This window comes from Pristis pectinata, chromosome 30 (assembly GCF_009764475.1).
Source record: "Pristis pectinata isolate sPriPec2 chromosome 30, sPriPec2.1.pri, whole genome shotgun sequence".
Classification (NCBI taxonomy): domain Eukaryota; kingdom Metazoa; phylum Chordata; class Chondrichthyes; order Rhinopristiformes; family Pristidae; genus Pristis; species Pristis pectinata.
In genome coordinates, this window is record NC_067434.1 from 7,054,072 (window position 1) to 7,069,838 (window position 15,767).

At 45.4% G+C, this 15,767-nt stretch overlaps 1 protein-coding gene across 1 annotated transcript in view; it reads left to right on the plus strand.

Annotated features, from left to right (window-relative positions):
- The window catches only part of ldb3a (LIM domain binding 3a), a 143,677-nt gene extending 129,787 nt beyond the window's left edge, over positions 1-13,890 (plus strand). Inside the window, exons 20-24 of the mRNA XM_052041333.1 lie at positions 2,384-2,756; positions 4,130-4,310; positions 6,547-6,667; positions 12,371-12,486; positions 13,783-13,890. Of these exons, the coding sequence (XP_051897293.1) occupies positions 2,384-2,756; positions 4,130-4,310; positions 6,547-6,667; positions 12,371-12,486; positions 13,783-13,872 (881 nt within the window). The 3' untranslated portion in view covers positions 13,873-13,890. The remainder of the gene's footprint in view (positions 1-2,383; positions 2,757-4,129; positions 4,311-6,546; positions 6,668-12,370; positions 12,487-13,782) is intronic.
- Positions 13,891-15,767: the final 1,877 nt, after the last annotated feature.

Sequence of the window (15,767 nt, forward strand, 5' to 3'; positions counted from 1 at the left end):
TCTGCCATCATATTTGACCTACCAAAATGAACCACTTCACACTTATCTGTGTTGAACTGCATCTGCCACTTCTCAGCCCAGCTTTGCATCCTATCTACGTCCTGCTGTAACCTCTGACAGCCCTCCATACTATCCACAACACCTCCAACCTTTGTTGTCCGCAAACTTACTAACCCATCCCTCCACTTCCTCATCCAGGTCATTTATAAAAATCACAAAGAGTAAGGGTCCCAGAACAGATCCCTGAGGTACACCACTGGTCACCGACCTCCATGCAGAATATGACCTGTCAACAACCACTCTTTGCCTTCTGTGGGCCAGCCAGTTCTGGATCCACATTGCAATGTCCCCTTGGATCCCATGCCTCCTTATTTTCTCAATAAGCCTTGCATGGGGTACCTTATCAAATGCCTTGCTGAAATCCACATACACTACATCTACTGCTCTCCCTTCATCGACGTGTTTAGTCACATCCTCAAAAAATTCAATCTGTATTGTAACCTGGGAACAGCCTACTCCTCCCCCTCCCCCCACCCACCTTATTCTGGCTCCTGCCCTCTTCCAGTCCTGATAAGGGGTCTCGGCCTGAAACGGCGACTGTTTATTTCCCTCCACGGATGCTGCCTGACCTGCCGAGTTCCTCCAGCACTTTTTGTGTATTGCTCCAGATTCCAGCATCTGCAGAATTTCTTGTGTCCCTGTAGTTATATATTCTTTGTTTCTGGCACAGTACTCAAAGGGTTAAAATGTCTGTCACTCCCAGAAATAAAAGTGTCCCAGTTTTGAATTAGCCACTTGAGCCCAGGGTTCAGTGGAAGTCATTCAATTCAAGGCTATTGTCCTGAAATATTCTCAGATTTTCTCTTCACAGATTCTGCCTGACCTGCTGGCTATTTTTCAGCATTTCTGTTTTACTCTAAATATACATTTGACAAGTGAATCTCTTTTATTTCAACAGTTGGTAATATTTTGAGCAGTATTTTGTCTGATTCAAACCAAAGAATTCATCTGATGGAGAGTAGGTCATGACGGAGCATGCCAGGAGGCGTTAATGAACACAGTTCAGCACCAGCGCCATGATCAAGAGCAGACTTTAATTAGATATCCTTACAGCTGGCTGAGTGAAGGAGTGCATCGAGACCTGGTCACATCGTGATGAAGTTACTGGGCTTGCAACCAGAGGTTTAACTAATGGCTCAGGGACAGTATGAATTCCATTCCTGCCGCTCGGGAGTTTAAATGTGTGAGAGAGAGAAAAGGTTACAGGGAAATAGTTGTAGCAGTGGGATTGACTGGATCACTCCATGTGTGACAGGACTCGATGGGCTGATTGGCCTTCTGTGTCGTAAGGAAATAATCAGGGAAAAAAATGAGTCAGTTTAATAGGTGTGGACTGGAATGCTGGTTCCAGTAAAGGAGACTGTGAAACTGCTGGCGTGTTGTACAGATCCACCTGGTGTATGACCACCGCTCACAGAGGAACCTCTGACACCCTTCCCCGGTCTCTAACCAGGAGGAGGGAGCTGTGGTGACTGGAAAAGGTGAGAAGGTGCAATTCACCTTTGGCGACAAGTGCGGAGCGGGTGAGCACGTCTGGAGTGGAAGGGAAACAGTGCCGGAAAATCAAAAAACCTGTAGGTACCGGAAACCTGAAATAAAAACCGAGAGCACTGGAAATGGTCAGCAGGCTGGACAGCACCTGTGGAGAGACGGACGCCGGGTCTCCGACCTGAAGCGATAACGGTCTGTCCTTCTGGAGAGAAAGCCATGTGACTTCTTCCACAGCATAGAGTGGGACCTACTGGTCACATCCAGCCAGTCGGTGTCCGTGAGGGGAACAGGCAGCTGAATTTTCTTTTCCTTTTCCAAAGGTTGTTTATTCAGTGATTACGGAGTCACATTACTACAATATTACAGTGCTGCATGATTCACAGTATTTATAGTTTCAAATTATAACATGGTATCTCTACCCAGAACGCACTCAAGCCCCTGTGGCACCCACTGGTCCCAGAAATCCCCCATTGTACCTGTGGGTACCGTGTTCTCCTTCTCCCGGGACACACGGGCACGGACGTAACCCCAGAAGAGGTTACGCAATCCCACACAATCAGCTCAGGCAAACAGGCAGCTCAATGTGTGTTCTGATGAGGGATTTCTCCTTGTACAGATCCAGTCTACTCGGTGGGCACGTCCTTCATTTTGTTTGATTCGCGCCATTGGGAGATTCCTTTGTCTTACATGGGCATTTGTCTGTGAACTCCAGGCTGCATCCAAACATTTAATTACACTGCAAGGCAGTTAAAAGACTTTGGAGAATTCGGCTGTGAGTGTTTGTTGTGGCTGCAGTTTGAAACCTTGTCGTTTATCTGTGTCTTTTGTTCAGCCCCCCCAGCGCAGGTGCACAGCAGCACGGCAGCATTTAACGTCGGTAAACCTGCTGCTGTTCCAGAAGCCATGCAGGCAGCTGCCCCAACGTCGAGCAGCCGGCCACCCTGGATAACGGATGACAGCTTTGCCCAGAAGTTCCAGGCTGGGAAAAGCACCACCACGCTCACCAAGCACATCCAACCCCTGCCACATTCTGCACCCCCAAAGCCACCGGTGTCGACCCTGCCTCCAGCTCCGGCCCACGAGCCCACGCATGTCCCGCTGCCAGGGCAGACAGCCGGAGGCATCCGCAACCTGGTGCAGAGGGCTGAGCGATTCCCGGCCAGCAGCCGAACTCCTCTGTGTGGACAGTGCAACAGTATCATCAGGTGCAGACACGGCCGTTTCTTGACCTCCTCTAGACAAGGCACATCTGTGAATTTGCTTGCAGTTCTGTTCGGTGAAAGAATGAGCAGGGGCCATCCTTCTGTTGTCTCCCTTTAGCACAGGGCTTGATTAAGAGCTAAGTCAATTTGAGATTATTGTCATGTGCACAAGTACAGTGAGGTTCAGTACAGTGGAAAACTTGCAGCAGCATCACAGGCACCTAGGTACAGACAACACAGAATATAAATTATATACAAATTATTCAGTGAAGAGAGAGAAAAAAGACTGCGAAACAAGACATTAGAGCAAAAAAAAGATACAATCGGCAACGTCCTCACTTGTTATTCTCGTTACTCTGTGCACTGTACTGCTGCCACAAAACAACAACTTTCACGACGTATGTCAGTGATAATAAACCTGATTCTGAAGTCCACGGCAGTGCATGAGGTGGTCTGTAGTGTTCTGTTGCTGAGGTAGGGTTAGGGTTGTGCAGGTTGGTTGTGGGAAGGTATCTGGTGGTGTGGGGCTTCAGGCTTCTGTACCTCCTGCCCAACAGTAGCAGCGAGAAGAGGGCATGGCCCAGATGGTGGGGATCCTTGATGATAGATACTGTGGCAATGGAGAGGAAGCCCAGGGGAATGGGGGCCAAGTTTGAGGCTGATGTCAGGAGTAGACAGGGTGGTCCTGAGTGTGGCTTTGGGTTTCATCCAAAGGAGTGACAGGATAGGAGAAAGGGTCGGGAATGGTTAGAATTAGACTCGTGGCGAACATCCGGGGGAGCACATGTGGGGCCAGTTGAACTAGGAATGGGCACTTGCTTGGGAATGGAGAACTAAAGTGTCATTCAGATCAAGGATTGATGGGAAAGATTATCAGGGGCTGAGCAGGTCTCCCAACTGACCTGAATTGAATTTTTTTGAGACCATTACATAGCGAGGCTCACCGAGGGAAGTTAACTCTCCCAAGTAACACATTGAACTTACAGGGTGAGTGTGAATGTGTTGGATGGTAATCACCATATCAGTGATGGTTGCATTCTGAAGAACTGACCTCTCCTGCCTCTGGTTTGTAAGTCTCTGTATGATCCAGTATTCAAGGATAGAGTTTAAAATTCACATGTCAAAAGCTAACAGGAAATGTTGGCAACAATTCTGTAGCAGAGGGTAATAGTACTCTGGAAATGGAACCATGGGTGTTGGTACAAATTTATAGAATTGGATCATTTCTTATTTGGAAAGGTGTTGCAGGATTACTGATTGCAGAATCACAGTGTGAAATGATAGCTGGTTTGGAAGGGTGTGTTAGTTGAACCAGTAGTGTTCTCTTCCCTGAATACTGCTGTATCACTACATAACATTCCTCTTTCTGTCTCCAGAGGTCCTTTCCTTGTGGCTTTGGGCCGTTCCTGGCACCCAGAAGAGTTTAACTGCACCTACTGCAAGACCTCACTGGTTGATACTGGCTTTGTGGAGGAGCAGAACAATATTTACTGTGAGCGATGCTACGAGCAGTTCTTTGCTCCAAATTGTGCCAAGTGTAATGCAAAGATCATGGGGGTAAGTGAAGATTAACAGCTAACAGTATTATGGACAAACCAGTAGGTGGCAGCACTGAGCTAAGCGAGGAATCGACACCTCTATCCTCTGGTCCACTTGTATCCTGGGACCACATCTATAGGAAGCAGTTCTGAAATACATTATGACTCTCTTGCTGCAAAATCTACTTTGTTTATATTTCATGCATGTTTAAAAGCAAAAGATAACAATGTATGTATGCTGATATCAGGGGCAGAGACTCTGGGTGATTTACCCTTCACCCACGGACGCAAGGGTCATCAATCCAAAGCATCAACTCAGTTCCCCTCCTTGCAGACACAGCCTGACCTGCTGAATGTTTCCTTCATTTTCAGAAATTATTACACACCTTTTGTATCCTTCCACTAGCAATATTTCCTTGTAGTGACGGACAGATTTCAACCCCCACCGGGCACAGTGCAGGAACCATCCTCCACCATTGGACAGATCTGCTCTTCCTCTCGCCAGACACGGGCTTGGAGTCTGCCCGTGCTGTCGTGGCGGCTCTTGACTTGCTGATCAGGGTGGTGGGGTGGTTTAGTGCCTGGGGGTTGCTGCAACCCTCGCCTGCCTCGAGGCCCTGGGTTTTCTCCAATTGCAGCTCTTGCAGGTATCCACGGGGTAACCAGGAACACTGAGGCTGTGATGACACCCCAGCTACATCATGGTAGCTGCCTGTTTTGTAAAGCTCTGCTACTCACTGAATAAACTCCCTGAACCATCAGGGGATCTCTGGGTTTGCTCATCAAGGATTTTGTGTGCACTTGAACTATGCTAAATCCTTGGTAAAGAGATAGACCCATTAACTAAACCTTTATACAATTGCCCCTTGGAGATCAGTGGCAGATTCTGACTTGCCACTGCTCTGGAGCTTCAGCTGCTGGGCAGTCCTCAGCAATGAGCCCGGGCAGTGAGTGCAGAGGGTGATAAACATCCCATGAACGGTAACTGTCCTTCCTCAACCTCAGGAAGAATTAGAGTACATTGACCAGAAGCGGGAAACTGAATTCATTACCCCTTCCCCATCTTCTGCAAAATTTGCCTTCTCCTAGTCCAATGACCTGGTCACACCCCACCCTCACCATCCAGTCCTCCAATCTGGTTTAAATCAAACTATTCCTTTCTAGCCCCAATTTCCGGCCTTATCCCCATATCCCTTGATACCTTGACTAATTAGATACCTATCTATCTCCTCCTTAAACACCTCCAATGATTGGGCCTCCACTGCTGTACGTGGCAAAGAATTCCATAAATTCACTATCCTCTGGCTGAAGAAACTTCTCCTTATCTCTGTTTTAAACCTGTAAGATTGTGCCCTCTGGTCCTGGACTCACCCACCAAGGGAAACTGCTTAGCCACATCTACTCTGTCCAGTCCTTTCAACATTCTAAATGTTTCTATGAGGTCCCCTCTCATTCTTCTGTACTCCAGTGAGTACAGTCCAAGAGCCGACAAACGCTCATCATACTTAAGCCCTTTCATTCCGGGAATCATCCTCGTAAATCTCCTCTAAACCCTCTCCAACATCAGCACATCCTTCCGAAGATATGGGGCCCAAAACTGTGCACAGTATTCCAAATGAGGCCTCACTAGTGCCCCATAGAACCTCATCAACACCTCCCTACTTTTATACACTATACCTCTCGAAATAAATGCCAACGTAGCATTCGCTTTCCTTGCTGCCGATCCGACCTTTAGGGTATCCTGCACGGGTACCCCCAAGTCCCTTTGTACTTCTGTACTTTGAATTTTCTCCCCTTCTAGGTAATAATCTGCCGATTTATTTCTGTTTCCAAGGTGTACAACAGTTTCATGCCAAACTGTTGGTTCCATTTTTCTCTGATCTATGAAGTAAGATAAGATATTTTTGTTAGTCACATCGAAACACACAGTGAAATGCATCTTTGCGTAGAGAGTTCTGGGGGCAGCCCGCAAGTGTCGCCACGCTTCCGGCGCCAACATAGCATGCCCACAACTTCCTAACCCGTACGTCTTTGGAATGTGGGAGGAAACCGGAGCACCCGGAGGAAACCCACGCAGACACAGAGAGAACGTACAAACTCCTTACAGACAGCAGCGGGAATTGTACCCGGGTCATCTGTAAGGCACTGTAATTCCCTGTAGGGGGAATGCTTTGTACTCGGGTAACGTATTTTCGATGTTATACTCGGAGATGCAGCGTTCCTTGGTTTGATGACAGGTCTGTTCCCCGTTGCAGGAAGTGATGCATGCCTTGCGACAGACCTGGCACACCACTTGCTTTGTCTGTGCTGCCTGTGGGAAATCTTTTGGGAACAGTCTTTTCCACATGGAAGATGGAGAGCCCTACTGTGAAAAAGGTACAGCTCACTCCAAGATCCACTGATAACATAGCATTGACATTAAACCACTAATTTCCTTTTTCCACTACAATTCCCCCCCCCCCCCTCTACTGTCACCAGTAACTCCTGCTGGGGTTTGGTGCCAAGCCCCACCCTCGCAGCCCTCCACTCCAATTTCATCCGGAAGGCAGCGGAAATATTTCCTCCACAAGCTCTGAATGAGTGGATGTAGCCCTGTCTAGTAGGCTCTGCTTTCCATGATAACCATTCTTTGAAAGACAAGTGATCATATGGTTTAAAGAATGGATTCTTGCAAGTTTAGTTAAGCCCTATTCTGACAGGAGAGTTCAAGCACGTGTTTGCTGTCATCAGAGTGAAGGACTAATAACTGTAACAGAGGCAGCCTGACCCAACCTTAGGTAGCCTGGGGATAGCGAGCAACTGTGAATACTCACACCTGTTTGTAGGTGCAGCTTCTTTGGATATGTCTGTTATTAGGTGACAGATACCTGCCAGTGAGTCACAGTGAGCAATGAAAGAAATGTGCTAATTTACTGATATTATTTATCACAACTTACCGAGGAACGTGTTTTAATCTTGCTGCAGACAACAGATGAAAAATAATTCCCAACAGGGGCTCCTTTCAAAGTGTTTCCTCAGCTTCCTAGTATGACTGCAGTAAATGGAGGGCTGCGGTTATAAGGACAGATTGGATGGGCTGGGTTTATTCTCACTGGAACATAGGAGGCTGAGAGGTGACTTTATAGAGGTTTATAAAATTATGGGGGGGCATAGACAAGAGAGGTGATCAGGAACTTTTTCCCGGGGCAGGGCAGTCTAGAGTTAGAGCACACAGGATTAAGCTGAGAGGGGAACAATGTAAAGGAGGTTTGAGGGGTCAGTTTTTCACACAGACAGTGGTGAACATCTGGAACGAGCTGCCAGAAGAGGTGGTGGAGGCAAATACAATTACACTGTTTAAAAGGCATCAGTGGATGCTTGGATTGGAAAGGAGCAGAGGGATACAGGCCGAATGCAGGCAAATGGGATTAATGTACGCAGGCATCGCAGTCAGCATCGGCAAGATGGGCTGAAAGTGCCTGTTTCTGTGCTTATTTGATAAATGCAACAGATGGCACTGAAGAAGTGAGAATACTGATGTGGGCTGAATAATCAGCAGCCCTTTCTAATACCGGAAAGCCTGAAATGGGAAAGTCTCTTGAATCCAACAAACCTCCTTCCAGCAGTTGATCGCCCACCTCAACCACAGGTTGTCCTCTCTGCTGTACAAAGTCTCTTTGGCCCGCGTGATCAGTTTTCAAACATGGCTCCTCAATTAATTCTCCTTCTGGCCTTTTGTGCATTTCCAAACAATTTGGTCTTCTGTTCCTATATTAATTTCCTGAATTTAGCTTTCATGGCAAGCATGAACTAATACCATGATCTCAGCTGTTCACCTTACTCCATTGGGTTGCTAAGTACCAAGTCCATTCAAGCTTCTTCACCAGTACCCTGCTCCTTGTTCTCTGTTGGTGACAAGTCTCCCTCTTCCCCATTGGCATCTAACTGACCGGGTCCCCTCATTCCCTGCTCCCTCCTCTTGAGCATGTGTCTTTGCTCCACACCAAGTTTCTTAATTACTTTAAAAACATCTAGGAGAGAATAAAAACTAATCTCTTGCTGATGTTGTATCCTTTCTGCTTTCTCCATCTTCATTCTACTTTCCCCTCACTATTTGCCCTGGTGTCCCTGGCAATGCAGGTCAGTGAGACGAAGTTGTAGAATGTCCTGCTGAAACTATCAGCTTTTCTCCAGATCAGAGAGTTAAATGTGTGGCTCAAAGATTGGTGTGGGAGAAGTGGGTTTGGATTCGTGGGACATTGGCACCAGTATTGGGGAAGGATGGAGCTGTTCCAATGGGACGGGCTCTACCTGAACCATGCTGGGACCAGGGTCCTGGTGAATCGCATAACTAGGGCTGTGGATAGGGTTTTAAACTAAATAGTAGGGGGTGGGTTCAACAGATTGGAAAAGTATGGATAAAGTAAAAGGGAAGGAGAGTGCAGGAGAGTTTGCTGAAGTCTCCAGAATTAAAAAAAAGACAAAGTTCGGAAAGGGATAAGAATTTAACTTCAGGCAATATGGAGACAAATTTGAGAAGAAGGTTGGTGAATACAGGACTGAAGGTGTTATATTTGAATGCACACAGCATTGCGAAATAAGGTAGATGAGCTCATAGCGCAGTTAGAAATTGGCGGGTATGATGTGGGCACCGCAGAGTTGTGCCTAAAGAAGATCACGTCTGGAGCTAAACATCCAAGGGTACACATCCTATTGAAAAGACAGGCAGGTGGGCAGAGGGGGTGAGGTGGCTCTGTTGGTAAAAAAATGAAATCAAATCCTTAGCAAGAAGTGACGTAGGATCAGAAGATGTAGAGTCCTTGTGGGTAGAGTCAAGAAACTGCAAGGGTAAAAAGACCCTGATGGGAATTACATAAAGGCCTCTGAATAGTAGCAAGGATGTGGAATACAAATTACAACAGGAGATAGAAAGGCATATAAGAGAAGCAATCCTACAGTGGTCATGGGGGATTTCAATATGCAAGTAGACTGGGAACATCAGCTTGGTACTGGACTCCAAGAGAAGGAATTTGTAGAATGCCCATGAGATGGCTTTGTAGAGCAGCTTGCGGTCGAACCCACTAGGGAAAAGGCAATTCTGGATTTGGTGTTGTGCAATGAACCAGATTTGATTAAGGAGCTGAAGGTAAAGGAACCCTAAGGAAGCAGTGATCATAATATGATAGAATTCACACTGCAGTTTGAGAGGGAGAAGCTAAAATCGGATGTATCGGTATTACAGTTGAGTAAAGGTAACTACAGAGGCATGAGAGAGGAGCTGGCCAGAGTTGATTGGGAGGGGACCCTAGTGAGGATGACAGTAGAGCAGCAATGGCAGGAGTTTCTGGGAGTAATTCAAAAGACGCAGGATCAGTTCATCCCAAAGAAGAAGAAGCATTCTAAAGGGAGGATGAGGCAACCGTGGCTGACGAGGGAAGTCAGCATAAAAGCAGAAGAGAGGGCATACAAAATTGCAAAAGGATTGGGAAGCTTTTAAAGACTAACAGAAGGCAGCTAAAAAAGCAGTAAGGGGAGAAAGGATGAAATATGAAGGTAAGTTAGCCAATAATATAAAAGAGGATCCCAAAAGTTTTTTCAGATACATAAAGAGTAAAAGAGAGGCAAGAGTGGACATCGGACCACTGGAAAATGACGCTGGAGAGGTAGTAATGGGGAACAAAGAAATGGCAGACGAACTGATTAAGTATTTTGCGTCAGTCTTCACTGTGGAAGACACCAGCAACAGGCCAGAAATTCAAGAGAGGCGGGGGGGCAGAAGTGAGTGTAGTGACTATTACTGAGGAGAAGGTGCTTGGGAAGCTGAAAGGTCTGAAGATGGATAAGTCACCTGAACCGGATGGACTACACCCCAGGGTTCTGAAAGAGGTAGCTGAAGAGATTGTGGAGACATTAGTAGTGATCTTTCAAGGATCATTAGAGTCAGGAATGGTTCCAGAGGACTGGAAAATCACTAATGTCACTCCACTCTAAGAAGGGAGGGAGGCAAAAGACAGGAAATTATAGGCCAGTTAGCCTGACTTCAGTGGTTGGTAAGATGTTAGAGTCCATCACTAAGGATGAGGTTTCAGGGTACTTGGAAGCACATGATAAAATAGGCCGAAGTCAGCACGGTTTCCTTAAGGGGAGATCTTGCCTGACAAATCTGTTGGAATTCTTTGAGGAAGTAACAGGCAGGATAGACAAAGGAGAGTCAGTGGATGTTGTTTACTTGGATTTTCAGAAGGCCTCTGACAAGGTGCCACACATGAGGCTGCTGAACAAGATAGGAGCCCATGGTATTACAGGAAAGGTACTAGCGTGGATAGAAGATTGGCTGACTGGCAGAAGGCAAAGAGTGGGAATAAAGGGGGCCTTTCTGGTTGGCTGCTGGTGATTAGTGGTGTTCCCCAGGGGTCAGTGTTGGGTCCGCTACTTTTCACATTATATATTAATGATCTGGATGACGGAATTGATGGCTTTGTGGCCATGTTTGCAGCTGATACAAAGATCGGTGGAGGAACAGGTAGTGTTGAGGAAGCAGGGAGTCTGTAGAAAGACTTGGATAGGTTGGGAGAATGGGCAAAGAAGTGACGATGGAATACAGCGTCATGCACTTTGGTAGAAAATTTTATTAAATGAGGAGAGAATTCAGAAATTGGAGGTGCAAAGGGACTTGGGAGTCCGAGTGCAGGATTCCCCTAAAGGTGAACTTGCAGGTTGAGTTGGTAGTATGGAAGGCAAATGAAATGTTAGCATTCGTTTCGAGAGGACTGGAATATAAAAGCAAGGATGTAAAGCTGAGGCTTTATAAGGTGTTAGACCACCTTTGGGGAATTGTGAGCAGTTTTGGGCCCCATATCTAAGGAAGGATGTGCTGGTGTTGGAGAGGGTCCAGAGGAGGTTTACGAAAATGATCCCGGGGCTGAAAGGGTTAAGTATTTGATGGGTTTGGACCTGTATTCACTAGAGTTTAGAAGGATGAGGGGGGATCTCATTGAAACCTGCGGAATATTGAAAGGCCTGGATAGAGAGGATGTGGAGAGGATTTTTCCAGTCGTGGGAGAGTCTAGGACCAGAGGGCACAGCCTCAGAATAAAAGGACGTCCCTTTAGAACAGAGATGAGGAGTTCTTTAGCCAGAGGATGGTGAATCCGTGGAATTCATTGCCACAGACAGCTGTGGAGGCCAAGTCATTGGGTATATTTAAAGCAGAGATTGACAGGTTCTTGATTAGTAAGGACGTCAAAGGTTATGGGGAGAAGGCAGGAGAATGGGATTGAGAAGGAATAATAAATCAGCCATGATCAAATGGCAGAGCGGACTCGATGGGCCAAATGGCCTTATTCTGCTCCTATGTCTCATGGTCTTCATTGCTGTTCCACCAGTGTTATAAATACACTCATGGAATGAGCCCTTCTCACCTCCCTTTTATCTAACAGATTTCCCAAGTCTGGATTAGCCAGCCCTTCAGTTCAAAATTCTACACCTTCCTGCTCCTTGCATGTTTCTGTACGTGAGTATGTACAACAGTGTGAATCCAGAAAGTTACATCTCACTTCAAAAACTTGGAGAGACATTTAAGCTCATCTCTAATGCATTCTTAAAGGTCCTTTGGTACATTTCTCTTTCCATACAAGTTCACGTTTTGATGAGTTAAGGAGTCCATTTGTCAGACGGGTGGTATTGAATGGAAGGGGTAGGTTTTACCAGGTAGTATAGCCACAAAGTTCACTGGAACTTGGGCAAACTACCTGTAGCACGTGAGACCTCTGGTTCTCTTCATCTGCTAAATCTCTGAGGGAGTGCTCCATTGCCCTGCAGTGAAGTTGCTTACTAAGTCACAGCAGGAACTAAGCAAGAACTGCTGTTTTATTTCTGGGTTACAAGTGACCTTGGCAGGGGTGCAAGAACGTGTTATGGTGTTTGCCAAGCTCAATGTACTGCATTGAGCTTGGCAAAACCTCCTCTATTAATTGAGGCATACTTTTGTTTTCTTGTTTCTGGTGTTCTTTATTTAAAATTTTTATTTGCCTTGTGTTTCATTTTCTTTTATCCTTGCTGATAAAGCCAGAAGTGAAAGACTTTTATCCTTTTTCCTAGATTATATTGCCCTCTTCAGCACTAAGTGCCACGGCTGTGACTTCCCTGTGGAGGCTGGAGACAAGTTCATTGAAGCACTGGGATATACCTGGCATGATACCTGCTTCGTCTGTGCTGTATGTATGAAGTAACAACCTCCTGGAGCCAAAGACATTTATTGAAAAGCATGTAAACAACGTGGCGCAGCCAGTAGAGCCGCTGCCTCACAGCGCCAGAGACCCGGGTTCGATCCTGACCGTGGGTGCTGTCTGTGTGGAGTTTGCACCTTCTCCCTGTGACCGGGTGGGCTTTCTCTGGGTGCTCTGGTTTCGTCCCACATCCCAAAGATGTGTGGGTTCATAGGTTATTTGGCTGTAAGTTGCCCCTAGTGTGGTAGAATCTGGGGGAAGTTGATGGGAATGTGGGGAGAGTAAAATAAATGAGATTAATGTAGGATCAGTGTCAGTGGTTGGTAGGTGGTTAGCACGAGTGCAAAGTCTCCTCCACCTTTTGTGCGGCTATAAGAATGTTGTGCTGGCTCTGCGTACAAACCTGGGTATGCTCCCAGAGTGAATGTGCTGTATCTCTCTCTGATTCTAACTCTCTTGAAACAGAGAATGCTGAAAAGTAATTACAACACCTTGTTTACATGCTGCAGCATTTTCTGTTTGTAATTAAGACTTCCAACATCTGCAGGTTTTTGTAATAAACAGGATGTTCATTTACTGACCTTCCCAATGAGCAAAATGCAGAATTGATCCATTTCCAGCTCACAACAGATACAGAAGTGAAAGGAATCTGTTTAAACATTGTTGACTGGAAATTCACCCCAGTCAGTAGCACTGATCACACATTTGGTAATGCTGAGCACTGCCCGCCATTCCCAGGTTCAGTTCCACAGAACCATAGTTCCAGAAGCGGAGCGAACACACTACTGCTGCCACTTAGCACATTACGCAATAGGCATACGTACAGACAGGGCTGTGTTTCCACGTAGCTTCCTGAGAGGAAGAGGGAGTTAGTTTTACATGTGTTTTTCATGATAATTAGTCCATTCCTTTAGTATTAGATTGGTAGGTTAGGATACATGCAAAAGGTTTACACAGTCAGCATGGTGTGAAATCCACCTGAGCCTGACTGTGACAGACAGAGACAGTGGAAGAACTTCCTCATTAGTACAGAAGGAAGATTGAAATAATTTGAGGGCCTTTGCTCACGTCCTGGTAGGTCTTGGGCCTGGAACTGGGTGCCTCTCCATTCTTCCTGAACAAGCAATGATGTCTACAGGAGGAAGGTGTATTCCACCTGAGCTGTGGCATTGGTTGTACATGTACCTTGGTGGTGGGACAAGAAGTACTTGTAACTCCAGTTTGTACATTGACTACAGCAGTTAAAGTTTGATCCTTTAATGTTGTAATTTGCCTTTTTCTCAGGTGTGCCATGTGAACCTCGAGGGCCAGCCATTTTATTCCAAAAAGGACAAGCCACTCTGCAAGAAGCATGCTCACGCCATTAATGTTTAAACATCAGGGACCATCAAAGGAAAGATCCTGGCGGAGAGAGCATAGCTCTTCCAACCAACAGAACCAACAACTGCCTTTTAAGTCTTTTTATTTTTTTTGTTTTAACGATGTTTCAAAAAATTTACCTAAGATTGTGAGTGATTGAAAGAAATGAGTTGCTGAGTGGGATGCACAGTCAGAGCAGTACCATCCACAGTGCTTTGTCAGGCATACTCACTACTAACAAAACACATTGCACATAACTGGAAAGTTTACAGAGTTAAGCTTGATGAATGCTATTCCTCTGATCCTGATTTGATGGCTATTTTTACTCAAAGCCAGCAGGTTTCCAATTGAATGATATATTGTCTGCACCTGCATTAAACAGCCATCTTTCAGACTGCATCTGCACTAACTGTGTTCAATGGCCTAGTCCTGTCCTTTTTTTTATATAAGTGCTCTGCCTGGCTCCTGGATTTAATTTGATACTCTTTGGTTTTCTGTGTCTTGTTTGAGTTTGTACATGGATTCATTGAACTGCCTTAGCTGAGCATTAACAATGTTTCAGATGCATTTTCTTGTTTAGGTTTCTTTAAGACAACTGTTTAAGGAGTAAAAGCCTTTCTGTGGGTATGTATGATCATGGCTGGTCTCCCAATGCTGTCCACAATTTCATGCCTGCACAGTGTGGAGAGAGGAGGTAGGGTTTATCTGTTTGCAGTGTGGAGCAGACCGCACACGATTCCTTCAGTGCTGCAATCTCTGATTCCATATTTATGTTTAAATAGTTACCTAAAGCCTTAAAACAAGCCTGGGCAGGTTGGTCCTATGTCGCAAAGCAAACTGTATGCTCCGTAAAGCTTACTGGCATTTTTTTGTTAGCTCTGCTGATTTTTTTTTAATGCTGAGCTGTGCCGAAAATTGGCGTAACCAAGTTTAAGTGCAAATTACATTGAACTCAAAGTCTCCTCAGTCTTTTGTGCGGCTATAAGAACGATGTGCTGGCTCCACCTACAAACCTGGGTATGCCCCCAGAGTGAACGTACCACTACTGGAAGTCTCTGCTACTTGCACTCTCTTGCAGGGCTTTGACGGAAGACAGTGATTAAACTGGCTGTTTTGGATGAGAGGATACAATTAATACCTATAATTTAACAATGTTGTTATTTTAAACTTACCAAGAAGGTGTTGCTGTCCAATAATATCAAGCCTATGGTTCATTCTTAAAGTTACTTTTAAGTTGAGTTACTTGCAGCTAATGGACAAGACACCCTGATTAAAAGTACTTTCTTCATGGTAGGTTTTGTGTATGGTGATATGGAAACAAGTTTGAGCAGAAATGTGAACTGAGTGTGGGTTCTCCTATAATTGTCAATTCAGCCTAAGTCCTACCCCTACATTATTAGGAATTCATTTTTCCAAGAGTTCACATTGTCCACATCTGCCTATTTTGAGCTGAACAGGCTGGAGGGACTTACAATTAACTAGTTCTCTCAATTTATGGTTCTCTTAACGCTTCCCAAAAGGGTGGCTTTGATTGGGCTGGTTTTTGTCTGGATCTGCCTTGGCTTTCTGTAGACTGGAATCAGGTACAGTTAAATGGAAATGGAATATCATTAGTTTGCCCACCCCTTGTGTGTTACTTAATCACATACAGTATTATGAGAAACTATGGTAATAAGATATTTTTATTATTTTATTTCCTGAGTAACATCAAGCAGTGAGATTTTATCTCCTTTTAGTTTCTTAATGTAAGTTAGTAATACACTGTAATAATCCTACATTCAAACATAAACTAGTTAATCACTTGTGGTGTTGCCTGGTAAAACATTAAGATAGTGTCTTGGTTTCTGATGTAGACACACATCATGTGCCCTGCTCAATCGACCTGCTCCTTAAGCCGGCTGGCTTGCCCC